Source organism: Aotus nancymaae, unplaced genomic scaffold (genome assembly GCF_030222135.1).
Source record: "Aotus nancymaae isolate 86718 unplaced genomic scaffold, 86718_ANA_hifiasm-v0.15.2.pri h1tg000155l, whole genome shotgun sequence".
NCBI classification, from domain to species: Eukaryota; Metazoa; Chordata; class Mammalia; order Primates; family Aotidae; genus Aotus; species Aotus nancymaae.
In genome coordinates, this window is record NW_026988570.1 from 6,018,541 (window position 1) to 6,045,566 (window position 27,026).

Consider the following 27,026-nt stretch of genomic DNA (forward strand, 5'->3'; position numbering starts at 1 on the left):
GTTTTACTGGAACACAGCCATGCTTATTTGTGGTGGTTTTGTGCTACACTGGCAAAGCTGAGTTGTGATACAGACCAATGTGGCCCACAAAGACATAAAGTATTTACCTTCAGGCCCTTCGCAGAAAACCTGGGCTGACCCTTGGTCTAGTGCTGAGATAAAAACTCCTAGAGCTTTCCCTTTTCCCTGTTCCTTTGGCCATGCTCCTGCCCTCCTCACACCCTCACCTCCCAGTTAGGTTTATCTTGCTTGGATAAAATCAGGGCTTGTCAGCCATTTGAAAAGAATGTGAATCAAAGAAAAATGTAGTTTGAAATTTGTATTCCTGATAGTTCAGGAGTAAAGTGAAAACGTGAAGTTACCAGACAGCAGCAGTGAGCTCTTTGCTTTTTAAACCTGTCCACCTTTCCTGCAGCATTGACCTTGAAGTACCCTTTTCCTGATTCCTGGATGAATCAGGTTAACCAAGAATGGAAGTGCAAAGAAATGTGACCTTTACTTTCTGGTTATTGAATAAACCTTCGAGCTCATATTTTTATAGATACAGCATATAAAATCATTTTTAAATGGTGGGAATGTCCTTGCTTTGGTTTGAGAGTGAAAACTCAGGTCATGTGTTCCTGACTAGTACATTACCATTAATTGAGCCCCTCTTGTAGGCCAGGCACTGCATTAAGTAAGGGCTTTTGTGTGTATGGGCCTACAACTTCTCATGATTCTATAAGTGAGGAAGAACTGAAGGCTATAAAGGTAGTCATTGTTATATAACCAGTTCCTGTCCTTGATTCAAATAAGTTAGTGCCCAGAGTTCAGTTGAGGTTGGAGTAGCTCAGCCTAGGGTGTGAGTTTCTTGCATACCTATTTTGCAATTTGCTGATTGCTTTTTGGCCCATCTTTGAACTGAAAAATTATATTTGTATTTTAGTTTTAGAAATGTAGTCTCTTAGACAATTGGGATAAAATTGCAGTTTTGTCATTATCTTATTGTCTGATATTATCTGTTCTCATTATTTGATGGTTCAGTGATGGCACATTTAGTCTTCCTAACAATGAGCAAACACGTGACACAAAAAGAAATATTTTTCTCTTTGCTATGGAAAGGTATCTGCTCTTTAAAAGTTAGTAGTGTTTTCTCCTATATGTTTGGTTGTAACCTACAAGTACTTACATTGTAATAACTGGTTTTACAGGCCCCCTCTCACCACCTTCTACCATATGATAAAGAGGGGATTCTCCAAGGCAAGAGACTTTTACCATATTTCCTGTGCATCTCTAGCACCTACTGCAATTCAGAATCTGTTTCTCATTGAATGAGTAAAGGAATGAGAAACTAAACTGGCTTAAAGGTGCCTCTTTTATTCTAGATTAAACTCTTTACACTCTACTTTTTAAGTCTTATTAACTTTTTATTTATGCACAGTATCATGCTGAGAGAAGCCTGAGGGATACATATACTAGAGTGTAGATCATGATTGTTTTGCTTTTCTCTTTCAGTAGTTTTGGGAAGCTTAGTTTCCGAAGGGAAATATATTTTTCAGTCATCTAAAATATTTCTGTATACAGTCATGTGCTGCATAAAATATTTCGGTCAACGAGAGACTACAAACATGACAGTAGTCTCTTGAGACTATAAGGAAGTTGCCCTATGCACATGTACCATCTTAATCTTTTAAACCATATTTTTACTATACTGTAATTTTTTGGCTGTTTTATATACACACTTACTGTTGTGTTACAGTTACCTACAGTATTCAGTACAGTCCTATGCTGTACAGGTTTGTGGCCTTGGAGCAATAGGCTATACCACATAGCCTAGGCATGTAGTAGACTGTACTGTTCAGGTTTGTGTATGTTTATGTGAACATTTGTATATTTATGATGTTAACACATGACTAAATCACCTCACGATGCATTTCTCAGATTATATCCTTGTCACTAAGTAATGTATGATTGTAATGGAGTGTATGCTGAAATTAAAAATAGCAGTGTTGATGCTTAAAAATCAGGTCCATTAAAGGAATGACAAAAAGAGGTAAAAAGTTATTGAATAATGATCCCTTTCTGTTGTTTTTTTTTTGCACTGCTAAGAGACATTTAGAAATTAACCAATCTCAACTTGAACAGAATCAATCTAATTTTGTTGTCAGTAGACATCAAATTATCTAAATGATTTATTGTGACAATTAAATTTCAAAATATTAATAATTTGATTGCTTTCCTTTTGGGTTTTTAAAAAGCAAACAAAATTTTGAAGTCTCAGGTATAAATTACTTGTAAAAGTCAGAAAAGAAATTGTCCAAAACTTGTACTTTACCTACCTGACTTTGGATGGATGTTATTAAAAGGAAACAGTACTATTTATTCTACATGTATGTATCTTAGAGACATAGCAACTGATTATGCGTCTGCCACCCTGTGGCTATTTTGTGACTAAAACAAACTTTGGATACAAATATTTTCTTATTTAAAAAAAAAATCTTATTTTAGAAGTAATTATTAATTAATATGTTTTACATAAATATGGACCTCCTTAAGTTTTTTTAAATGGTTATACCTGTTTCCTAGGGCTGCCATCAGCAAGTACCATAAACTGTGTAGCTTCACACTACAGAAATCCGTTGTCTTACGGTTTTGGACACCAGAAGTCAGAAACCAGCATGTCAGCCTGGCCATACCCACTCTGAACCCTGGAGGAAGATGCTTCCTTGCCTTTCTGAGCGCTGGGCTTTGCCTGCAGTGCTGAGTGTTCTTGACTTCCAGGTGCCTTGCACTTGTTTCTGCCCTTGTGAGCAGCTTCTCAGTGTATCTGTCTTCACTACAGCCCTGGTGACTTTCCCTTGACTTCTTGAAGTTTGACAGCAGTAATAGTTTCTTCTTAAAATTTTCGCCTCCTGTGTCTCTCCACCACTGCCTTTTCCTAGGTTTTCTACTAGTTACTTCTTTTCAGTTTTTCCTTTGTCTTTCCTTCAGTGTCTCCCATAGCTCTTCAATACGTATGGATCAGATACCATCCATGTGGAACCATGTCAGATCAAGCCAGGAGTCATTTCTAGCTCTCACTTAGTGACTACCACCAGTTTAAACAAGGGATGTCCAGTTAATATTTGTGAATCAATAAATTAATGAAATGAGCTAGGAAAGCGGTTTGTTGGATCATTTGTTGAATTGGCAGTGAAATCAGAATACAGTATTTTGATTTTTCTTTACAAATAAAACTTAAAGCCATTAAAAGATAATAGAATATAACATAAATGGGGATTTTGAAGACAAGATTGTGACTGTACCTCCTTCCAGACCCCTCCAAAGTAAAGCACTTGTTATCTAGGTAGAGTAGTACGGAGTATGCTTTGATGTATTTTAAAATGTGGAAAGACACTTCATCACATTATTTATTTATTTGTTTATTTTTGAGACGGGGTCTCGCTCTGTTGCCTAGGCTGGAGGGCAGTGGTGCAATCTCGGCTCACTGCAGCCTCTGCCTCCCAAGTTCAAGCATTTCTACCACCTCAGCTTCCCAAGTAGCTGGTATTACAGGTGCACCACCTGTCGGCTACTTTTTATATTTTTAGTAAAGACAGGGTTTTACCATGTTGGCCAGGCTGGTCCCGAGCTCAGGTGATCCACCCTTCTTGGCCTCTCAAAGCGCTGGGATTACAGGCATGAGCCACAGTGCATTATGCCTAGCCTCAGTCCATTAATTTTTGAAGATAAATATAATAGTAATGAGGTTTATGAAGGTTTTTCTTGTTTTTTCTGAGACAGGGTCATGCTCTGCCACCCAGGCTGGAGTACAGTAGCATGATCTTTGCTCCCAGGCTCAAGTGATCCTCAGCCTTCCAAGTAGCTGGGACTTCACTGAAGTATTTTTTGGAAAAAGCAGACTACTTCTTTGACCATATGTGCTTAAAGCAATATCGATAGATTTGGTGTCCATCATAACTAGCAGTGAAATTCGGCAGAAAGAGAGAGAGATCCAAGATGGCTGATGATTAGCAGCTCGGGCACGTACCTCCCAGTAAAGCACAAAGAACGAGAGGACGCCACACTTTCAGACGAATATTAGTTGCTCATGGACCAGGAGATTCCCAGTGGAGGAGCTCCACGGGTCGCCAGGGTGACTCTTGTGGCCGGCGTGGTGGTTTTGCTGGTGCCTTAGCACGCCAGTTCTTGGTGCAGAGTCCGGAGATTCCCGGGCAGAAAAGCACCATCAGTCTTAACACCGCTGTTTTGGCCGGCTCAGTGGATTGCTCAGATTTCGGCACAGGGAATCAACAAGTTGGACGTCAGAGACCCAGTTAGAAAGTCGGTAACTATAAAGACGACAGACGGATAAATATATAATGAAGGGAAGAAACCAGCGTAAAAAGGTAGAGAATACTCAAAATCAGAATGCCTCTCCCTCTACAGGGGATTGCAATTCCTCATCAGTAACGGAACAAGGCTTAATAGATTACACGTGTGTTCCAATAACAGAAGCAGGTTTCAAAACGTGGGTGATAAGAAACTTCTGTGAATTAAAAGAACTTGTTCTAACCCAATGCAAAGAAACTAAGAACCTTGAAAAAAGGTTTGACGAAATGTTAACGAGAATGGACAATTTAGAGAAGAATATAAGTGAATTGATGGAGCTGAAAAACACAACACAAGAACTTCGTGAAGCATGCACAAGTTTAAACAGTCGAATTGATCAAGCAGAAGGAAGGATATCAGAAGTCGAGGACCAGTTCAGTGAAATGAAACGAGAAGACAAGAATGCAGAAAAAAGGATGAAAAGGAATGAGCAAAGTCTCCAGGAAATATGGGACTATGTGAAAAGACCTAATTTACGTTTGATAGGTGTACCTGAATGTGATGAAGAGAATGAATCCAAGTTGGAAAATACTCTTCAGGGTATCATTCAGGAAAATTTTCCCAACCTGGCAAGGCAGGGTAATATTCAACTCCGGGTGATACAGAGAACACCACAAAGATATTCTTCAAGAAGACCAACCCCAAGGCATATAATCGCCAGATTTATTAGGGTTGAAATGAAGGAGAAAATACTAAGGGCAGCCAGAGAGAAAGGTCAGGTTACCCATAAAGGGAAACCTATCAGACTTACAGCAGATCTCTCAGCAGAAACCCTACAAGCCAGAAAAGAGTGGGGACCAATATTTAACATCCTTAAAGAAAAGAACTTTCAACCCAGAATTTCCTATCCAGCCAAACTAAGCTTTATGAGCGAAGGAAAAATTAAATCTTTTGCGAACAAACAAGTACTTAGAGAGTTCACCACCACCAGGCCTGCTTTACAAGAGCTTCTGAAAGACGCACTATACATATAAAGGAACAACCAATATCAGCCTTTCCAAAAATATATCAAAAAGCAAAGAACTTTAACACAATAAAAAATTTACATCAACTAATGGGCAAAACAGCCAGCTAGCATCAAACGCCGGTATTAAACTTATATATATTTTAATTGGATAAAAAGCCAAAACCCATCGGTATGCTGCATCCGGGCCCATCTTACATGCAACAATACACAAAGACTCAGAGAGAAGGAGGAAGATTTACCAATCAAACAGAGAGTAAAAATAAACTAATAAACAAAAAGCAGGAGATGCAATTCTCGCCTCTGATAAAGTAGACTTTAAAGCAACAAAGATCAAAAGAGGTGAGGAATGACATTACACAATGGCAAAAGGATCAATGCAACAAGAAGAGCTAACGATTCTATAGATCAACGAGATAGAAAATTAACAAGGATATTCAGAACTTGAACTCAGACCCAGAACAAGTAAACTTAATAAACATTTATAGAACTCTCCACTTCAAATACACAAAACATACATTACCACCTCACACCTATTCCAAAGGTGACTATATAATTGGAAGTAAATCACTCCTCAGTAATCGCATAGCATTTCATAGGTTTAAATTAAATATTGGTTGGCTGTCTGTTTGTTATCTTCTTCCCTTATTCCTTCCTGACTACATCATTAAGTATAATTATCAGTATAAAAGAGGTTTTCAATACCCATTACTAAATTGCATTCTAGCCTGGGCAAGAAAGCAATACTCCCATTCTCTCTCCCTCTTTCTTTTCCTTCTCCCTCCTCCCCATTCTCTCTCTCTCTTTCTCTTCCTTTTTCCTCCTTCCTATTCTCTCTCTCTCTTTCTCAAAAAAAAAAAAAAAAAAAAAATTTTAATGAAAAGACAGCTACTAATGGATTAAAGGTTAATGATTTTCCAAGGAAAAAGATATTTTATTTTATCAGTTTTATTCATGGCATGCATGTGGTAAGTTCCCAACAATCTGCAATCTATTTTTTAGAGTTCAGAGAAACACAAGTGTATTAGTCCGTTTTCTCATTGCTATAAAGAACTACCTGCGACTGTGTAATTTATGAAGGAAAGAGGTTTAATTGACTCAGAGTTACACAGGCTGTACAGGAAGCATGGCTGAGAGGTCTCAGGAACTTATAATTAAGGCAAAAGGTGAAGGAGAAGCAAGCATGATTTACCATAGCAGAGCAGGAGAGAGAGAGAGTGAAGGGGAAAGAATAAAAAAAAAAAAAAAAAAAAAAAAAATTCGGCAGAAACATATTGCCATCACCTTTGCCCATCTCTGTTGCCATCCACTATTATAGCTATTTAAAGGAAGACGTATTGTGTGGTATTGGGAGGAAATGGTACATTTTATTATCAGATTTCTAATTGATTAGGGATAATGAGAATGAAAAAAATGGCAATATTATAGGGAAGAAGTATTCTTATGCGTGGAACTAGAAATGGATCACAACTTACATGTTGGCTTCTAATTTTTAATATTTCAGCCATGTTTAGGTGGAAAGATTTATAGGGTTGTTTCCAAAAAAGTTTCTTCTCTATGAATGAACATAGGATGGTCTTTAGAGATGTATATAAAGGAAGAGAGGAGACAAGAGACTGAGCTCGACTGCTTCAACTATAGTGAGTTAACTTTCACTCAAAATAGAAATAGAGTTTAGATATTTCAGAAAGCCAGTCAATGTTTTTAGAGATTCTGATTGTCACAAGACCAGATTAAAAAATGCAAATATGAGTTATATAGAAGACTTTCCATTTTAGACTCTCAAAACAGATGTGGGTGTTTGTTTGACATTGCATCCTTTAATGAGCTCGTTTAGCATGGGAGGAAGTGGAACTTTACCTTGGGCCTCTCTGAAGTCCAGTTTCCTTCAAATATAAAAAGAAAGGGTTGGTCCCTTCAGAAACTTTAAAAAGTCATTTTTTTCCCCAGACAGGATTTCCCTGTGGATTGTGGTGTATGAAACAAAGTCAGCGATTCTCCATGGAGGTGATGTGAGGAGAGAAGGCTGTGTGGCCTAGACTGCAGATTACTTTCCTGAGGCCCTTCCTTTGACCTGTGGCAGCTGCAGAGGCATCTAGATTTAGGAAATCAAGATTTGAAAACCAGGGGAAGGCCAGATGTAATGGCTCACGCCTATAATTCCAGCACTTTGGGAGTATCCAGGAGTTCAAGACAAGCCTGGGCAATATGGCGAAACCCATTTCCACAAAAAATATATAAATTAGCCAAGTGTGGTGGCGTGCATCTGTAGTCCTGGAAATTTGGGAGGCTGAGGCTGGAGGATTGCTTGAGCTTGGGAGGTTGAGGCTATAATGAGGTGAGATCACACTATTGTACTCTAGCCTGGGCCACAGAGTGAGACCCTGTCTCAAAAAAAGAAAAAGAAAAAACCAGGAGAAGACAGCCTGCCTCACTTAAAAGTGTGATTTTAAAAACAGTGGAATTCAGGCATCCCTGTACCTAGCCTCCCTCGAAATTCATTGTGCTGCTGTAGGAAATCAGAGCTTAATTATATCACACTTAACGTGCTGAAGAACTCAGAGATCCAGTGATACGATGTAGGGAATTCATTTCAAAATATTTAATGGTCGATAAGTAGATAGAACAAATTGATTATGACTTGATGACTGTTAGAGTTGGGTAATGGTTCAGTGGGATTTGTTACACTCATTTAATATATGTTTGAAATCTTCAGTAATCAAAGGTTTTATGTTTTTTGAAATATGTATCATGACAAATGGCACAGTTTTAACGTTTCCCTGTTATATAGCTAACACATTATAATTTTTCATTTCTTTGGGGCTTATCAGTGATTGTGCCCTATCTAAACATCTATCCCAGTAGTCAGGAATACATCAAAGCCCCTGAGGCTCCCTCTGCTGTCAGCTGCCTAAGCGTCTGTTGGCATGTAAACCACACCAGGATTTCACCACCGGTGGCTCTAGCATGAGTGATTTGGAGGTTGAGTGGGAGGATGAGGGTGGAAAAAAGTAGGATTCTTTACCTTAATCTAGGCTGTCTTCCTCTGGTAATCATTAAGCCTTTCATATCTTGTGTTGAAAAAAATTTTTCATAATATTATTAGAAAGTGAAAATGATAATGTGGGGGTAAAAGATGAGATTCAGAAAAATGAAGATCTCAAGTTACTGCTTTTACCTCTGTGGAGCAGAGATGGAATTCTTTGATTTGTCAGACAATTTAAATGTATTATGACAGAACAAACTTGGCTTACAGAGTGTGGAACACTTAATGAGTCTGCTTCTAGCCTCAGGCTTAGATATATAAAGAATGGGATAGACTGACTTGGACTCTTATTTAACCAAAAAGTTTATTATTCTGTACCTTTACTTGATAATATACACCTCCCCCCATCCTTTCCTAGTTTTGAGTATATACTTGTTTTAAGTTGCTGAGTGAGACATGGGTGTAGAGTGGGTGAAGAGTCTGGGTATAGCCAGAGGCTGGGTCCAGTGTCTTGAGTAACCACTTAGTAATTGACTTCTGCAAGTCAGTTATTTTTAGGAGCTTGAGTTTCTCCTTTTGCCAGTTGAATGATTTGTAAAAGAAGTGAATGTTTTTATATTAAAAGATTTAGACTTACTCAAGGAGGATTTATTCTGTTTCATTTTAAATATCAAATGATCATATGCTGTGGTGACAAAAGGGACTTTGTCTTGGATTGTAACTTGTCGTGTTGACTTCTTTCTTCTTTTTGTTCCCCCTAAGACATCTGTTATAGCATGCCATGTTGACTTCTGATTAGCCACCTTTAAGATCTTTGAATGCCTCCTGATTCCTACTTTACTTACTGTCCCTAGTGTAAGAACATGTTAGCCTGGATGTTGTCACACAGACTCCAGGCTGTGATGAGCACAGGATCTATGTTCTGGAGGGTTGTCTGCGCACATACCCTTTCCTCTTGGTGTGTAAGCTCTGGGTCTGGATGTGGTTGGTGCAGAGATTTACTTGTCGTGTGGCTGACCAAGACCACACTTCTGTCTGTAACTGCCCTCAGTAAATCACCCAATACCAACAAACTAGATTTGTCTACCTCCTTCTTTAGCATCTCAGCTCCTTCACATTTGTGGCCACTTTGCATATAGGGCTCTTTCACAGAATAGATACCTTCTCCCTTTTTTTTTTTTTTGAGGCAGAGTTTTGCTCTTATCACCCGGGCTGGAGTACAGTGGTGTGATCTCGTCTCACTGTAACTTCCACCTCTCAGTTTCAAGCAGTTCTCCTGCCTCAGCCTCCCGAGTAGCTGGGACTATAGGCACCACCACCATGCCTGGCTAACTTTTGTATTTTTAGTGGAGGTGGGGTGTCACCATGTTGGCCAGGCTGGTCTCAAACTCCTGACCTCAGGTGATCCACTCACCTCAGCCTCCCCAGGTGCTAAGTTTACAGGCTTGAGCTACCGCACCTGGCCAATACTTTCCCTTTTTACTCTTTGGGAAGCCACATGTGTTTGAAAAGCAGAAAGTTAATTGCTCTTTGCTTCCCAAGTACCTTGTGTCAGTGATTTCATCTGAATTCAGCCATCTTCTCTGCCTTGAAAGAAAGTGATCGTGCTGCATAGGGTGTAGCGTCCAGGTGTCTCAAGGTCAGGCAACTCGCATTCTCAGAGAGTGTGATGAATAGTGAAGGAAAACTCAAGGGAGGATGTGGCCAGAGTCCTGGCAGTTCTGGACACCTTGTTCTTCATCAGGCAGTGCTAGACCTTATTACATAAAATTATATTTGGGGCCAAATGAATAGTAAATGAGCCAGAGAGAAGCCTCTCTGCCTCCTCCACTTTGAAAATGTTAGAGGAATGCAAATATTGCTATAGAATCAACATGTGAGCAGTGGCATGACTTCAGCAACTTCTGCAGAGCTGTACATGAGTGCCTGGAATTGTGGCCTCAGAGAACTGGAATACTGGCTCAGGCTACTTAAATGTAGATGAAAATATTAAAACAAAAATGAAGGTAAATTGACCTTTAAAAGTCTGTTTATGTAAGCAGTTTACTTAGTGGCAATCTGTACCCGCATAGCAAGCGTACACATTGATTTCTGAATGAGAAAGCACTGACATTGCTTTATGAGTCATTATGATATTGTTCTTTTGATTGTGTTTGTGCTCAGGTTAATAAAGTCTACCAGTTGACTCTTCCATCCCCTTCCCCTCCATTCCAGGAAACATCCATGTATCCTGTGCTCTGCTCTGAAATAGAACATTTAATGCTCATCATGATGGCACTGGAAGATTTGGTTTTGCCTTTTGAATTGCTTCCTGCTCTTCTGTCCCTTTGTTTTTGCCAGCATCTTAATTCTTACTAATTGATTTGGTGAGGTTATTTTTATGTATTCTTTTAACACAGAATTATTTTCTCTAATTCAGAGCAGTTTTATTTATAAGGATAAAACTGTCTCTTGAAATAGTTATATGGTGGTTTGTCTCTAATAGATTAGAATCTTGCCATCTACAGAAGAATACAAATAACTGCTACTTTTAAATAGGCTTAAATTATTGACTTTTTTTTTTATGGAGTTTCACTCTGTTACCCAGGCTGGAATACAGTAGCACAATCTCAGCTCACTGCAACCTCCACCTCCCAGATTCAAGCGATTCTCCTGCCTCAGCCTCCCGAGTAGCTGGGATTAGAGGCATCTGCCACCATGCCCAGCTAATTTTTCTATTTTTAATAGAGATGAGGTTTCACCATATTGACCAGGCTGGTCTTGAATTCCTGACCTCATGATCTGCCCTCCATGGCCTCCCAAAGTGCTGAGATTACAGGTGTGAGCCACTGTTCCCAGCAAATTACTAACCTTTTATACAACCAGTATAGATACTGTCATTAGAGGGTCAGACCTCTTGTACTTATATTCAGTCCAAACATAGTCCAGATATTCACTATGTTTATTAGTTTATTTGAACCAAGAGTTTCACCATTTGATTTGCTTTCCTAATAGGTTCTAAGCTCTTTGAAGCTCAGTTATTTTGTTCTTTTTGTTTGCTCAGCCTATGAATTTGGCCACATGCCAAGTTAGTTTTGATTACATTTTTGTTTTTTTTATTTATGAGCTGCTGTAAAAGAGATTGTTCTGTCTTATGCTTTACTAATAGTTGTCTAAAGGTTTGAATTAAAGGACTGGGCTGGCCCAGAGTCATGCAAGTGCATGTTTGCCCTTCTGAACTGAAACCCCTGGTGACACTGCTGTTTGTAAAAGGATTAGAGCAGGGAGTTTTGTTGCCCTACAATTGGGAAATTTAAGTTTTATTTTATATTATTTAAGTAATTAAATGTTAACTAGTGTACACAAATCTGTATGTGTCCATCTTTGTTTCTTAATTACAGAATTTCCTGAAATAATTTCCCTGAGCTCCATGGTGATGTTTCTCTCCCCAAGCTTTTCTTGTGATTTTCTCTTGCACACCATCTTTCTTTAGAAGTAACATTTCTTGGAGGTTTGTGGTTGAGATGGGAACTGGTTGCTGGCTATGTCTTCTTTGTGGATCCAGAGGAAAGAAGAAGGAGCATTGTCCTCAAGGGTAGAGAGGGAGGAAGCAGGGTGGGCAAAGTTCACGGAAGTCCATGCAATCACTGACCTGTGTCAGGCTGGGGTCTCCTTCTAGCAGGATATCTGTAGTAGGAGGGAAGAAGGACTTCGGGGCTCTCTGGAGTGCCAGCAGCCAGCGCTTATGCAGCACTCAGTTTTCAGTGACTCATGTTAATTCAGCATGCCAGCTGTTCAATTTACCAATGGGGATTGGGAGAGAGGTAGATGATGAGGAAAGAGAGGAAATAATTAGGTAATATGTTATCTCCTAAAAGCTCATTTTGTAACAGAAATTATCCAGACTATTACTGCATTACATTTTAGATTTTTCCCAATCCCCTCAGAAAACACAGAAGCTCATATAGAACATTGCCCCTACCATTAATATGAGGAAGTCTTCCAGCCCTCCCAGGGCTGGCTTTCAGGCCCCCGAAGCTGTGCCTTCTGAATGTGACACCTTGTCCTGCTCACACCTCTGGAGAGATGCAACACAAGTCAGTGTTAAGTGGTAAACATGGTTCTTTTCACCGCAAACGTCTTGAAATCGAGGGACTATTTAGAAAGCAGCCTGCTACTGCATTCTGTTGTGGGAATGATGTGACAGGAAGGGAGGCTCAGTAATGACCATGACAAGAAAGCATGTGGAACACTCACAGTAAAGCTGCACAGAAGCCCTCACGGCCAGGCGCAGCAGAGCGCAGTGACTGCCCAAGTTGCTGCTGTCCTAGCACCCTCCTAGTCATCTTCAAGAAGAGCAAAAGTTCACTGACTGCCTCAGTTCCTTTATTCACCTCTTGTTCCTTAAGGTCTGACATGGGGTGTTTGTCCCTGTTTGCTTCTTTGCTGGGGCCACACAGGAACCCAGGAGCTCACATTGAGTGGCCCCCAGACATATCACTGGGGCTAGAAAGTGCCATCAGGAAGGGGATGTCTACACTGGGGGTGTGGGGCAGCCATATCTTCTGGCCCTGACTTGATTGAACAATGAGTCCATGTGTGGCCTCTGGTTTACATAAATAAAGAATAGGGTAGACAGACCTGGACTCCCATTTAACTGATAGGTTTATTATTCTGTACCTTTACTTGATAACGCACTTCTCCCTGAGTCCTTTCCTAGTTTTGAATGTAAATACAGTTGATTTAAGTTGCTACGTGAGATCTGTGTGGTGTCTTGGAGAAAGAACCCAAAAGATCTTAAGAACCATCAGGTACAGAGTCCTGACATAGGCTGCCTCTGTCAGCCTGGGTCCAACCAGGAGAGAAAACCCACATACTAATTTGAACAGAAAAGGTTTAAATAAATATAGAATTACTACTCTAATAGGGTTTTGGAGTAATAAGGAATTGGCTAGTAAGAGGAGAGAAAGTAAAAGAGTATAGGCATAGCTGCTGTAAGGAGCAGCCATCGACCCTACAGCTGAGTTAGAGTGCTCAGGGAGGAGCCCCTCTCCATGCCCGGGGTCACACTGCCAGGGCTCGCTACATGGCAGAGAAGTCGCTGGCACAGCTTGCTGGAAATCCTCCTGTCGAGTGCTAGGGAAGGCTGTTCCCATTGAGGCCCCTCACCCGAGGCACCCCCTACATAGCTGACTGCCAAGGAGTGGATGCTGCTGGCTGCATGCACCATAAGGGTCCAAGGCACTCTGCTGCAAAATCTCTTGAGGGACTGGTGCCAGGGAAGCTGCTGCTGGCTACCATGCCCTACGGGAGCTAGACACTGAAGAAGCCAGAGTGCTGCAGGAGCTTTGCCTAGAGAACAGGCAGGACCAGAAAGCAAACCCTCTTCCTCCTGCAGTGTCTCTCCAGCACCCTCTGCTGACAAGGCCTCAATGCTGCTCGTAGAGGACAAAGACTTAGAGAGGCGGTGTAAACTGCGTCACCAGCACCCAGCAATATCCCAGTGATACCTCCTACAGGACACAAGGGGGTCTGTCTAAGGGGTAATTGCCATAATTTTATATATTATTGCTAGATGTATAGAATACCTCTTTTGAGAAGAGGTAAGGAATGGAACAAAGAGCTTCCTACTTAGCCCTGTGAACTGCTTTCAACCAGAGCTTCATTCTGTGACAGAGGATGGTGAGCTCTGTGGGGAGAAAGGAAGGAAGGCTTAGCACAGGAGCCTGCAGAAGAAGAGGAGCAACTAAGCCTCGCAGGAGACACTGCAGCCCAGGCTGTAGCTGGGCAGTGTTACATGAGCACCAGCTGGCGGTGATTGGTCTCCTGACCTTATATCATTTTCATATCTTTTCTCATTGCATTTATTGCAAAATCTAAGTTACGGTAGCTGAAATAATTCCTTGCCTTTCTGTGTATACTTCACAAAATTTAAAGTTGATGAAAGAGAAGAAGCCTTTTTAACTTCAGTTAAAAAATATATATATATATTAGTTCCTCTGCTTGACCCTGGCCAGTGTTTTCAAATGCTGTTTAAGCAGTAAAATCTACATGATACATGTTCTATGTCAGAAAGAAAATAACTGGTAGTGAAAGATAGGTACATTTGATTTGGAAAGAGTTCATTGTTTTCACTTGACTCAAGTAAAATGTTTATTATTGTGTTCTTCTATTCTGAAATTCTCATGATTTTCTTTTACCTTATCATTGAAGGAAGTACATGTCGCATTAAGCTTAGTCACAAAATAAAAACTCCCACTGACTTCCATCCCAGTGTAGTTGAAGGTCAGTATCCAGGGTGATAGCCTTGACTGAGTCATAACTAAAATAAGGATCTGATTTAGAGCCAGAGATTCTGGTACTGCGGCCACTACAGCCGTCTTAGGAGCTCCTGACTCACTGGAAGCTGTCACTGGCGATCTGCACGTTCTCCTAAGTCAGCGTTCCTAACTAAAAATACTGCCATTCTGTACTGGAAACACGGCTTCCTGTAATTTGTCTGTTTTGACCAAAACACAATGTTATCTTTTTAAAAAAGATGTTTAGGTGTGAGAATGTATGTTAATGGGTCACAATAAGAATAAAAATAAAATAATAAAAAGATAAGTGATTTAAAATATGAAGGAACTAGTACAGAGACATTTTCCAGTGAGAGTACCTAAATGATCAGAGAAAAATCACCTAACCTATGAGAGAAAATTTTAAGATTTTTTTTTTTTTTTTTTTTTTTTTTTGAGACAGGGTCTCGCTCTGTCACCCAGGCTGGAGTGCAGTGGCATGATCACAGCTTGCTGCAGCCTCGACCTCCTGGGCTCAAGCAATCCTCCCACCTCAGCCTCCTTAGTAGCACCTGTAGGTATGTGCCACCATACCCGGCTAATTTTTGTATTTTTTGTAGAGATGGGGTTTCACTATGTTGCCCAGGCTGGTCTCCAACTCCTGAACTCAAGTGATGCTACTGCCTCAGCCTTGCAAAGTCCTGGGATTACAGGGGTGAACTGCCTAGCCCAAGAATGTTTTTAAATTGACCAAACACTGCTTATTTTTTTACATGGGAGAAAAAAATTTGTGAGATAGCTTATAGATTTTAGACTATAGTGATTCTGATTGATTGAGCTGTCTTTCTTGAGGAGAGAAAGTTATCCCAATGGCCATGAGCCAGACTGAGCTGTCTGGGTGTCTGGGGAGGGACACACCTCTCCAAGGCTTGCCCTCTTTAGACACCCTCTGCAGGCAGTCTAGGGACATCCAGTTTGATTAATTGCGTGATGACAGTATGCTTGGTGCCATGAGGGGTATAATGACTCAACAGAGCTGGGGATGGTGGCTCACACCTGTAATCCCAGCACTTTGGGAGGCTGGGGTGGGCAGATCACCTGAGGTCAGGAGTTTGAGACTGGCCTGGCCAACATGGTGAAACCCTGTCTTTACTAAAAATACAAAAATTGGCCAGGCGTGGTAGCATATGCCTGTAATTCCAGCTACTTGGAAAGCTGAGTTATTAGAATCACTTGAAACTGGGAGGCAGAGGTTATAGTGAGCCAAAATTGCGCCACTGCATTCCAGCCTGGGTGACAGAGTGTCTCAAAAAAACAAAACAAAACACAAAAAGACTCAATACAAATGTCTACTCAAGAGCCTCCTGGTGTTCTTGAGATGAGGCGCACCTTTGCAATACAGAACACAATTATTACATGCAATGAAACTCTTATACCCAGTTACTGCATGGGACACACAGTGGGTGCTGTGGCTGCTCAACAGATGATCAGTAAGGCCTAGAATGTCAGGAAAGCTTCCTGGAGAAGATCTTGAGCAGGCACTTGAGGACTGGGCAGGTTTCTGATAAGCAGAAAGTTCAGGAGAAAAAAAGGTACAGTGGGATTCATCCAGAAAATTGTATGTCCTTTATATGTTTCACCCAGTGCTAGAAATGTTGATCATCACTTTTAAAGGTAATTCTAAAGTCACCTTGCAACAACCCTGTATTTATTTAAGATCATTTAAGATTATATATATGTACATGTATTTTAGAAAGAATAGAGCTCAAAATGTTAAAGTACTTCTTTCTAGTTGGCAGGAGTATAAATGATTCTTCTCTGCCTTTCATACATCTGGAATAAGCTATATTGCTGTTGGGCTAATAGAGGTTGACAAATTCAACTTACCAAACCAAAACAGTGCAGTCCAGTGATCCCATCCCAAAGCACTCACACATCCTTGCACATGGGCTTACAGAAACAGGCTTCCTTTTGTTCAGTCATTTGTTAGTGTCCTGCTTTTAATGGTTGCACCTTGTTGCTGCACATCCTGCTGTTTCCCATCTAGTCCTGTGTCTTTATTTCCATGCTGGGTTTCCTGTGTGATGGGAGTGTCTGTATTATTACAGGGACAGAATGGCTTGTTGCCGGGAGTGAGAGCATCGTAAGAGTGTCTGTGGCACTTGGGGAGTATCATGGCGAAACGAAAGAGTACTGGCAGGAGCTTGGTTTCAGTCTTTCTCCTTTACCTTCCCCAGGCTCCATGTCCATTACAGAGTCCTTTGTGGGTAGGAATTTCTTGATTGGTTCATGTTAGAAACTTTTCTTTTTTTTTTTTTCTTTTTTTTTTTTTTTGAGACGGAGTTTCGCTCGTTACCCAGGCTGGAGTGCAATGGCGCGATCTCGGCTCACCGCAACCTCCGACTCCTGGGTTCAGGCAATTCTCCTGCCTCAGCCTCCTGAGTAGCTGGGATTACAGGCACGCGCCACCATGCCCAGCTAATTTTTTGTATTAGTAGAGACGGGGTTTCACCATGTTGACCAGGATGGTCTTGATCTCTTAACCTCGTGATCCACCCGCCTCGGCCTCCCAAAGTGCTGGGATTACAGGCTTGAGCCACCGCGCCCGGCCGTTAGAAACTTTTCTAGAGATCATCCAGGGAGAGTTGCTTCTTAAGAAACAGGCCACCAAATAGACCATCAAGACTTTTAAAATAGATTAAGATTGAGTAACTGAACTATTCATTTGCAGTACTTTCTGCCTGTTATGGGCAGTGTCTCTGAGGCCACACTGCACTTTCAGACCTGCCTTGTGTTGCAGGACCCTGTGGGCAGTGAGGTTGAGCATAGGGCCATTCCTGCCTTCTCTGGGCTGTCCCTTGGTTGCACCTCTGTCTGGGGCTCCTGAGTGGCCACTCTCTTTTGACTGTGAGCTCTGGGAATAAAACTAGGATAGTTTTCCCTCAGATACTAGAGGAGGAATTTTTTATTGATACATAATAACTATCCAATAAATTATTGGATACATGTGCTACTTTGATGCATGTATGTAATGCATAAGGATCAAATTGGGATAACTAGCATATCCATCACTTCGAACATTTATCATTTCCTTGTGTTGCGAACATTCAAAATCTTCTTCTAGCGTTTTGAACATATAGAATAAATTATTGTTTACATTAGTCACCCTACAGTGCTATGGAACCCGAGAACCATTCCTCTCACTCAGCTGTAATGTCGAGTCCCTTAACCAACCTCTCCCTGTCTCCCCTCCCAGCTACCCTTCCCAGCCTCTAATAACCAACTCTATGCTCTACTTCTATGAGTTGTTTTATTTTAGCTTTCACATATGAGTGAGAACATGTAGGATTTGTCTTTCTGTGCCTGACTTATTTCACTTAACATAATGTACCCCAGGCTCATGATGATGCCACGACTGACAGCATTTCATTCTTTGTTTGTGGCTGGATGATATTCCATCTGAAACGCTGTATTTTAATTGTTGACTTTAAGACTTAAGTGGGTGCCTGCTAGTTTCCTTCCAGAAAAATTTCAACCTGATACTGAATGGCATTTCACTCATTTTCCTTTTTCCTTTTGAGGGAAATAAATACAGTTAAAACATCATAAAGCTTGGGATGATAGAAACCTATCTGCAGCACCAAAGAGAGTCTAACTTTTAGCTAAGTTTCATTTCAGAGGGAGTTTCTAGAAAACAATCAGATACAAATAGCCTCTTCACAGTTACAACCTCATTGTAATTTCTGGACTTTGGTCCCAGTGTTTGGGATGGTTTGGGCCTCTGGGATGGAGTTGATGGTGCACAGGCAGAGAATTTGATTTGTTCATTTTATCTTTGTTCTGTGATAATCTTTTTACTGACTCTTCAGTTATTTTTAACATATATAACAAAGCCACAGTAGCTCTACCTTACTTTGATAATAATCCCAATAAGCAATGCTAATAGAAACATGTAAAAAGTGTGCTATTTTTTTAAATTTTAAGCTAGCTTGAGAAAATATGCATTATTTCTTTCTTACTCTTTTGCTTCTGTGGTAATGAATAATTTCTTTTTGCCTGTGCAATCAAGAATTAGGAAAAAAACTGACAAGGCAAAATGGCATGTTAATTACAAATCCATAACATTTTCTGGCCTAACTTTGTCTGTTTCCTCACTGTCTGTTGAAAGAAAACACAGTGCATTTGTTCTGGATGCTACTAAATGGGAATGAACTTCCCAGTTTCATTATCTGTACTTGCATGTCATGATTGTTTTGTTTTTAATAGTCTGTGGGAAATCAGATTATATTTTCCATTTGAGCAGGCTAGAGGATGATAGTGGAAAGAGTTCGTTTTGGCATGTGATAATTTAACCAGGCCACCCCAACAATTCAAACACCCCATTATGACCTGGAAACCTATAAATGCAATTGGAGAAGCTTCATCTAGTAGTTGTTATTGCCAAGTGCTCCGTTTAGCCATGGATTATGCAAATCTATTTGTGGAATAGAATAGAGCATTTACTAAATGAAGCATTACTCCTCTTTTTCTAGATTGGAGTCCTGTATGTTAGAGGCAATTGATGAAAATGACCAGTTTGGGTTTTAAACCCTACAGATGAAATATTTGGTAATGATGTACATAATTCAGTCATTACTCCTTGAGAGAAGTAATTTTAAACTACCAGCGCCTTTTTAAAAGCTGCTTTTTTTTGGCTCCTTATTTTCATGACTTTATCCTGGCTTTATTTGAGCTGCTGGAAATAGCTATAATTTTTTGTATGATATCTCTAAGTAGCTTATTTGTCTTTGGCCATCTCTTATGTCAGAGGTGGAGTTTGTTTTGACTAAAATCATGGGGTTAGCAGACAGATGGTATCTGAAGCTCTACAGCCTTCTTTGCAGAACACTAGTGTGTGCCAACTTTGCATTACTGTCCAGTGCGTGGGGTGGCCCTTAAGTAAGCTGTTCGGCCCATGCAGCCAGGGTCCCAGATTTGCCACAGTAGGTCGATCATTCCGTAAGTGAAACACACAGTAGATGATCAGAAAATGACAAATTCATAAACCATTTTCATAAAGTAGAAATTGCTCTGCTCTGGGTAGATTTAAGGAACATTCGAGGTTCAGACCTGTCCTGTGGGATCTCCCAAAGACCCAACTTAGCCATGAGGTATGGGGGGTTGACTATAGAACCTCTTAAGAAACACTCTTAGGGAATTAAAGACCTCGCACAATCCTGATTCTTCACCAAAAGCCACCTAGCAGACCTGCTATTCAGATGAATCTTTTCTGGTATTTTTAAACAGCCTTCCACCCTACTTCAGTGGCTATTCTGATGCCACTGCAGTGGCAGTAGTAGTTTCAATCGAAGGAATTCCCATAAATATTTTTCTCAAGGTTACAGTCACAGTCTAAAAGGATTGTTTGCATTTCTTAGAGTGACATTATTGAGTCGTTGAAATGTTTTAACAGTAGCAAAATGCCCGAATATGAAAGTTGAGCTATGGTGTTTATTCGGAATTAAGCCTCGGCCTCCCAAAGTGCAGGGATTACAGATGTTAGCCACCGCGCCCAGCTGCCATCTAAACTTTCCACGGCCACACTGTTATAGACCCTTATTCAGGGTACTGGGGACATACAAATAACCTTGTTCACTCAGCACTGAGCACCAAACTAGACACTGTTTTCTATACTCATAGAAGCAGAGGCTATGACTTTATTTATTTATTCATTCAGCAGATTGTAGTATTTTCTACTGATGGTGAGCTGGATACTTCTTAGGTACCACGTTGGACCTGTTGCATGATGGACACATAGTAAAAGTTCCATAAGTCCAGGAATGATGTAAAGCAAACAGTGGAATAATGCGAGCAATCATTTTTCAAGAAGAAATAGACTTTACTAGAATGCCAAAATGGGCTGCAAAAGGGTAGCCATCAGTGCTGTCACCAGCTCCTAAAACCCCAGGGCTTGTTCACTCCCACCATTACAGTGGAGGACATGTCTGAGCCTCCTGCTTGGCTTTGAACCCCCACATTAGTTCCTTCATTGTTTCAGTGTAAGTAGCATGGGCAATGTGCAGAGAATTTCTTTGCCTTGTATTATTTATGCTGAGAATCAACTGGTTGGGTCCTCACTTCCTAGGGAGAGGCTGATGGGAAGGTGATCCACAGAGTGTGATAGAAGTCAATCTAGCTTTCTTGCTGCATCTTTTCTTCCTACAAGAACTTCAGCCTCTCTTCTCCCTCCCGACTCCCAGTAAGATATTCCTAAGTGAAAGAAAGGCCAAGAGGAAAAAATGAGATCTTGCAAAATTATAAACAAAGGAATAGAGCCATAAACCTGTTTTACATTCATATACATTGATTTAACAGCTTAAAAATATCTTCATAGTATTTGGTACCTTTGATCATAAAACCAGGTCATATTAAGGTGATCTCTATTGAAGAGTTCTATTTAGGGTTACTGTGTGCCAACCACCCTCATTAACATAGTCACAGATGCAAGTAGAGGAAACCAGATGAAAGGAAGATCTCTATCTGCCGCTCCCTAATAATCCTGACATAGCATAACTTGGGTTAAGAACAGCCAGATGGAAGAGATACATGGGGCAAGATGTAGGGAAGCAGAGCAGAGCTTCCCTCCTCCGGGAACACCACCCTCCCAGTACCTTCATATGTTCAGCAACTCAGAAGTTCCCCTAAACTTTGTCCTTTTGAGTTTTTATGGAGGCTTCATTTCATAGGCATGATTGTTTCAGTCATTGACCACTGATGATTATCCAAATCCCCAGCTCCTCTCCCCTCCAAGGGGTTGGAACTGGAGCTGAAAGTTTCAGCCTTCTTATTGCATGGTTGGTTCTCCAGCAACCAGCCTGAGCCACCTGTCACATTAGCCTACAAAAGACACTTACCACTTCAGAGAGTCCAAGATTTTTAGGAGTCCTATGCCAGGAAATGGGGGCAGAGACCAAGAATATACTTAATATTAAAAGTCACAACATCACAGGCAGTTTCTTTAAAAACTAAGCTTTGCTTACTATACTACTCAGCAATTTTACTCTTGGGCATTTATCTCAGAGAAATAAAAATATATTCAGTATAGAAATTTCTACAGTTTTATTCACAGTGCCACAAATTGGAAAGTACTTAAATGTCCTTCAGTGGGTGAACAGTGAAACAAACTATGCATCCATGTCATGAATTACTACTTGGCAGTAAACAAGAGAAAACTGTGGACATGTGGAGCAACTTGGATTGGCTCAGGGCATTGTGCTGATGAAAAGCCTTAAGATGTCACATGTGATTCCATTTAGGTAACATTCTTTAAATAACATAGTCATATAAATGAAAAACAAAGGAGTGGTTGCCAGAGGTTAGAAATGTTGGAGTGTGCAGAGGTATGTGATGGTCAGAGATAACATGAAAGATCTCTGTGGTGATGGAATAATCCTGTAACTTGATAGAGGCAGTTGTTACAGGATCCCACCCATGTGATGAAATGACAGACCCGCACACACACATTGTACCAATATCGGATTCCTGGTTTTGCTTCTGTACTGTAGTCACGTCAGATGTGAGCACTGGGGAGACCGTGAGGGAGAAATCTGAGCAGAAGGTTCACGTGGTTTCCTGCCTCTTACCATGCCACCCCCACTGGATGCATCACACTTCTGGTCTGAATCAGCCTGCCTCTGTCCCCGTTTATCTGTCTGTCTGTCTCTCTGTCTCTTTCTCTCCCTCACGTCTCCTCTCTGTTTCACATGGTCATTGTAAAAAATAAACCTAAAAAATTAGGAAATGTAGATAAATTGAAAAGAAAAATTTTAAACCATGAGGTTGTTTCTTTCTTACTTAAATATGGTGATTCCCTTGTTTCATCAGCCGTAGGCTTTGGTCCTGGGCAGGATCTGTAGCCCACAGCCTTTCAGTTCTTGACCCATCCTCTGAGATCTTTAGGGTCCAAAGTGGGAAGACTTGGTCCCACTTTCTGCTTCCAGTACTGTCTGGTACCTGCTGCCTAATCTTTTCTGGTTAACTGTTGTGCTTCCCAGTAATTATGTTTACCATTTTCTCACATAGGGATTAACAACATAGGCTCTGGAATCAAAGTACCTAGGGTTAAGTCTTGATTCCACCACCTCCTTAGTAGTTATTCAGTCTCTTTGTGCCTCAGTTTCTTCATTTGTAACTAACACCTATCTCAGAAGCTGTGGGAAGGATTAAGGGATGTGATAGGAACTCACTGACTCTTGGATATCATTATTTGTGGTTGTTACTTGGCATCTCCACTGTATTTTGTTTATCTGCTGCTGGTTCCGTGACTGTCCCTCAGTTTGCCCTGTGGCTGTTCTATAGATTTTCTTTCACAGTCTCTTGGTTTTGGTGGGCAGCACTGCCCTGGGAGGACAGGGACTTGAGAAAAATTCTCAAGAGCCTGTTAGTTGTCTCTGGTGCTATATCATGATTGTCATCATTGCTGTAAACCAAAAAGTATCTGAGGCAAGTCTTAATCAATTTAGAACGTGTATTTTGCCAAGGTTAATGACGCACCCATGACACAGCCTCAGGAGGTCCTGACGACATGCATCCGTCCCAGGGTGGTTGGGGCACAGCTTGCTTTTACACATTTTGGGGAGACATGAGACATCAATCAATATGTGCAAGATGTACATTGGTTTGGTCCAGTAAGGCAGAACAACTCGAAGTGAGGGCTTCCAGGTCAGAAGTAGATAAGAGACAAACGGTTACTTTATTTTGAGTCCTTGATCAGCCTTCCAATGAATACACAATTGTGTCTGGCTTAGTGAACCCATTTTTACATGAACAATAGGGTAGAGGAAGCAATCAGATATGCATTTGTCTCAGGTGAGCTTCAGAGGGATGACTTTGAGTTCTGTCTGTCCTCTGTCCACAAGGAATTTTCTTGTGGGCAAATGGTGAGTGGGGGTATGTAGGTTTTTATCTTTGTAGCTATCTTATTTAGGAATAAAACGGGAGACAGATTTGCCTGACATAGTTCCCAGCTAACTCGATCACAGGAGACTCTGTAATGGCTTTCTTAGTCATGATAGAGACTGAGAAACATTGGCTCACCTAAACTTGGAGGTTAGCCAGGGTCCAGTAGAAGAGTTTTAACTAAACAGCGGTCCTTGTCTGTTTCCACTTGTGCCCATTCATTGAAGCTGAGATTGGACTCTGACTATGTACCGGTAGCAAAGGTGATAGAAGTCAAACGTAGCTCTCAGTTTTAAGGGCTCATGGCCTCCTGGGGAAGGGACCCATCGGGCATAGCTGGCAGTCATGGCCAGGGTTGTGGAAGCCTGGGTCCAGGCAGAGTTCGGATGCTCCTCAGAGTGTGCCAACAGCCTCAGCCTCATGGAGAGCTTGTCAGGGGGTATTTTACAAGGTCTCCAAAAGCCTCTTATGCCCTCCAGAGTGAAGAGCACAGCGTTGGTGATGAAGTTTTGTGGCAAATATGCAAGGCATGTGTGGATATTTCCTTCTCATGGAGGCCTACGAGGCAGCCCCGGTCTCCTGATGCAGTGTTTATAGCATAGTCCACTGGGAGCGCTGCTCTGACAAAGACTGTCACTACTTTGTGGAATGTTTTTTAGAACTTCCAGAAAGCCTCAGTAAATCCTGACTGCCACGTGACTGTGTACTGTGCTGCTGAGCTCTTAACATGAAGCAGCAGCAGTGACCCTGGCGGGCCAGGCTGACGTGTGTGAGAACGGTGGGAGTGACCCTGGCTGGGAAGCAGGGAGGCCTGGATATTGTTTCTCCTGGCTCTGTGTCCTGCTGCTCTTGTCCCTGTGCTCAGAGCTCTCAAGCACCCACAATGGCACTCTCAGGCCGAGTGCGCCCCTGCGTTATCCCAGAGAACGAAGAAATCCCCCAAGCAGCCCTTAACAGTGTCCACGAGGCCAATGAGACCGAGGACGAGAGAGCTGTTTCCAAACTGCAGCGCAGGCACAGTGACGTGAAAGTCTACAAGGAGTTCTGTGACTTTTATGCAAAATTGTGAGTGTCTCCTCTCCCAGAGTGCCTCTCTTCCAGGTCTGGCATTCTTGGCTCTCTATTCAGGAGCCATCCTGACCTGGCCCATACAGTTTTATTGACTGGACTTTGGGCAGGAGTTTTCCCGGGTGGTAGGGCTCCGAGGGGCTCGCAGCACAGCATGTTTAAGGAGACAGGAGGCTGCATTGTTGGTAAGACTTCCAGCAACATGCAGATGGGAGGGAGGTGCTGCCCTCACTGTGAGAGCACAGTGGCCTCGTCTTCAGTAGGTTCCTGATCACTTGGTAGCTGCATTTTTGTCATTTCATCCACGAGGGAGGCTTAGTGTTTTCATTGTCAGGAATTACATTAGAAAAATTGTGTACTCCAAAACGTCCCAAAGATAAGGGGCAGATGAGTTGGAACAGTGAAAAAACAAATTACAGATTGTTGGTAAATATAAATTTTTTTTATGTGTAGCAATCAACAAATTGAAGTAAGCTAATTGGTTTTCTTAATTGAATGAATAAATATATATATTTTTTATATAAGTAGCAAATCAATATACATATAGAACATACTGTTAACTCTAAAAAGTTAGGCTAATTGATACTATTAAATGGGTTTTAGCAAACACATTTTTTAAAGAAAATGCAGAGTAGCTATCAGACCAGCTCAAGATTATTTACCTCATATAAAGTTGTGAGCTTAGAATTACTACATATCACCAATTTGTCAAGTAAGAGTTAATGAGAATTTAACTGACCCGGTTCTCTGATTCCATAATTCATGCTCTGTGCTGCAGATATCACTTATCTTTTCAACTCACAGAGAGCTCTGCTTAACAGTAATTAGGGAATTATAATAATATAGTAACCAATATTTTAACTGCTTGGTGAATTCTCAAGATGATTTTGGATTTATACATTGCTGCATTTTAGGACTTAAATAACAGAAAGCAAGATTTCAAGTGTGCTGTGTGAGGTTGATTTGTGGAAGTAGATCATCTTCATTAGCCATGCCTGAGCTGATATGAAGAAGCTGCCCTAAAGGCTTTTACATATAAATATCTGTATATACTCCCCACTTACATATTTCTTGTTATCAACACTTTTTAATGAAAATCTTTTTCTGAAAACTTAGCTAATTAATTATAACTACTCTGATGATAGCTGTAACTGTCACTAATAAGTTTTTTAAAGTAATTTCTATCATCTGTAATATTAAATATAAAATCAACATTAAAAAAAAAGGCATTGTGCCAGAGTGTCAACGGCAAAGGAGGAAAGGGAAACCTGACTGGTTCAGGGGACAGCAAGGTGACTGTTCTGTTTCCTTTTTTCCCCTGCTTGTTATTAAAGGGAATACTTCTTGAAAAATACATGTATATTATCTCTAAAACTAGCACATTTTTCTTGGTGTGAGAAATAACTATGTGCTTTTTTTTATGATGTATCTACCTATTTCCTTATTCTACTTCAGTGTTTGAACTTAAGTAGAAACAATCTATATTATGTGAGTTTAAACTGGACAGTAATCAAACATTTTAATCTGAGGGCCTCTTAACACTCTTAAAAACGATTAAGGTCCCCAAAGAACTTTCATTTAACAGTATTTACTGTATGGGAATACTGGGAAACTGGAAATTTAAATTGGGAACAATTTAAAATACTTATTAATTCATTTAAAAACAATAAGCTTATTACATATTAATAATAGTAAATGTTAATATTAATGTTTTCATGAGAAATAACTTTTCCAAAATGGAAGAGGCTTAGAGAAAGGATGGCATCGTGTTACATTTTTGCAAATCTTATTAATATCTATCTTAATAAAAGTTTCTCATATTTGTTTCTGCATTCAACCTATTACAGTATGTTATTTTAGATGAAATATATGAAGAAAATATGGTCTCCCACAGAGATGTAGTTGGGAAAGAGAGGACGTTTCTGCCTCCTGAAGGGTCATGGTGACCCTGACATTTTGAAAACCACTGATTAGGTTATAATGAGCCATATCATTCTAGAATATTCTTTTGGGGCTTTTTAGAGTCCCATTAAGATTGTTGAGGTTTGTCTAATCTTTTGAGAGGGTTTAGAATTAAGAGCAGTGCCATATATTTGAGCAGCATCTTCTGGTTTCCAAGTGGGTATAAATACTTTTTCCTGAGAACAGTACTAAGAATGACTGGGCAGGTATGGGGCTTACCATTTTCCTCCATCCAAGAACACCTGTGTACTTTGGTCAGGAGAAGGAAGAAGCACAAATCTCTCCAGAGTTTTATAAAACTGCCACAATCATCTGGCTTATGGCAAAGCTGGGTGACAACGAGGATTTTACAGACTTTTTTCTCCCAACCCACAGTAACTTTGAAATGACAAAGTAAAAATTCATTTTAACATGAAGCTTAGGCCAGGTTTAACTGAGCAGTGAAGCTACCTCCCTTTCTCCCTTCCTTCCTTTTTTTTGGTGGCATTTTAATTACATTCAA

General features: G+C 40.7%; 1 protein-coding gene across 9 annotated transcripts in view; it reads left to right on the top strand.

Annotated features, from left to right (window-relative positions):
- Positions 1 to 27,026, top strand: part of LIMS1 (LIM zinc finger domain containing 1) — a 147,745-nt gene that overhangs the window by 92,810 nt on the left and 27,909 nt on the right. The window contains exon 1 of one of the 9 annotated variants that reach the window (XM_064371681.1): positions 24,252 to 24,559. The exons of 5 other annotated variants lie outside the window; for them this stretch is intronic. In XM_064371681.1, the coding sequence (XP_064227751.1) occupies positions 24,378 to 24,559 (182 nt within the window). In that variant the 5' untranslated portion in view covers positions 24,252 to 24,377. Of the gene's footprint in view, positions 1 to 24,251; positions 24,560 to 24,651; positions 24,748 to 27,026 lie in introns of those variants that run through there. 3 more of the 9 variants (XM_012440703.2, XM_012440704.2, XM_012440712.3) reach the window with 3 other exon arrangements.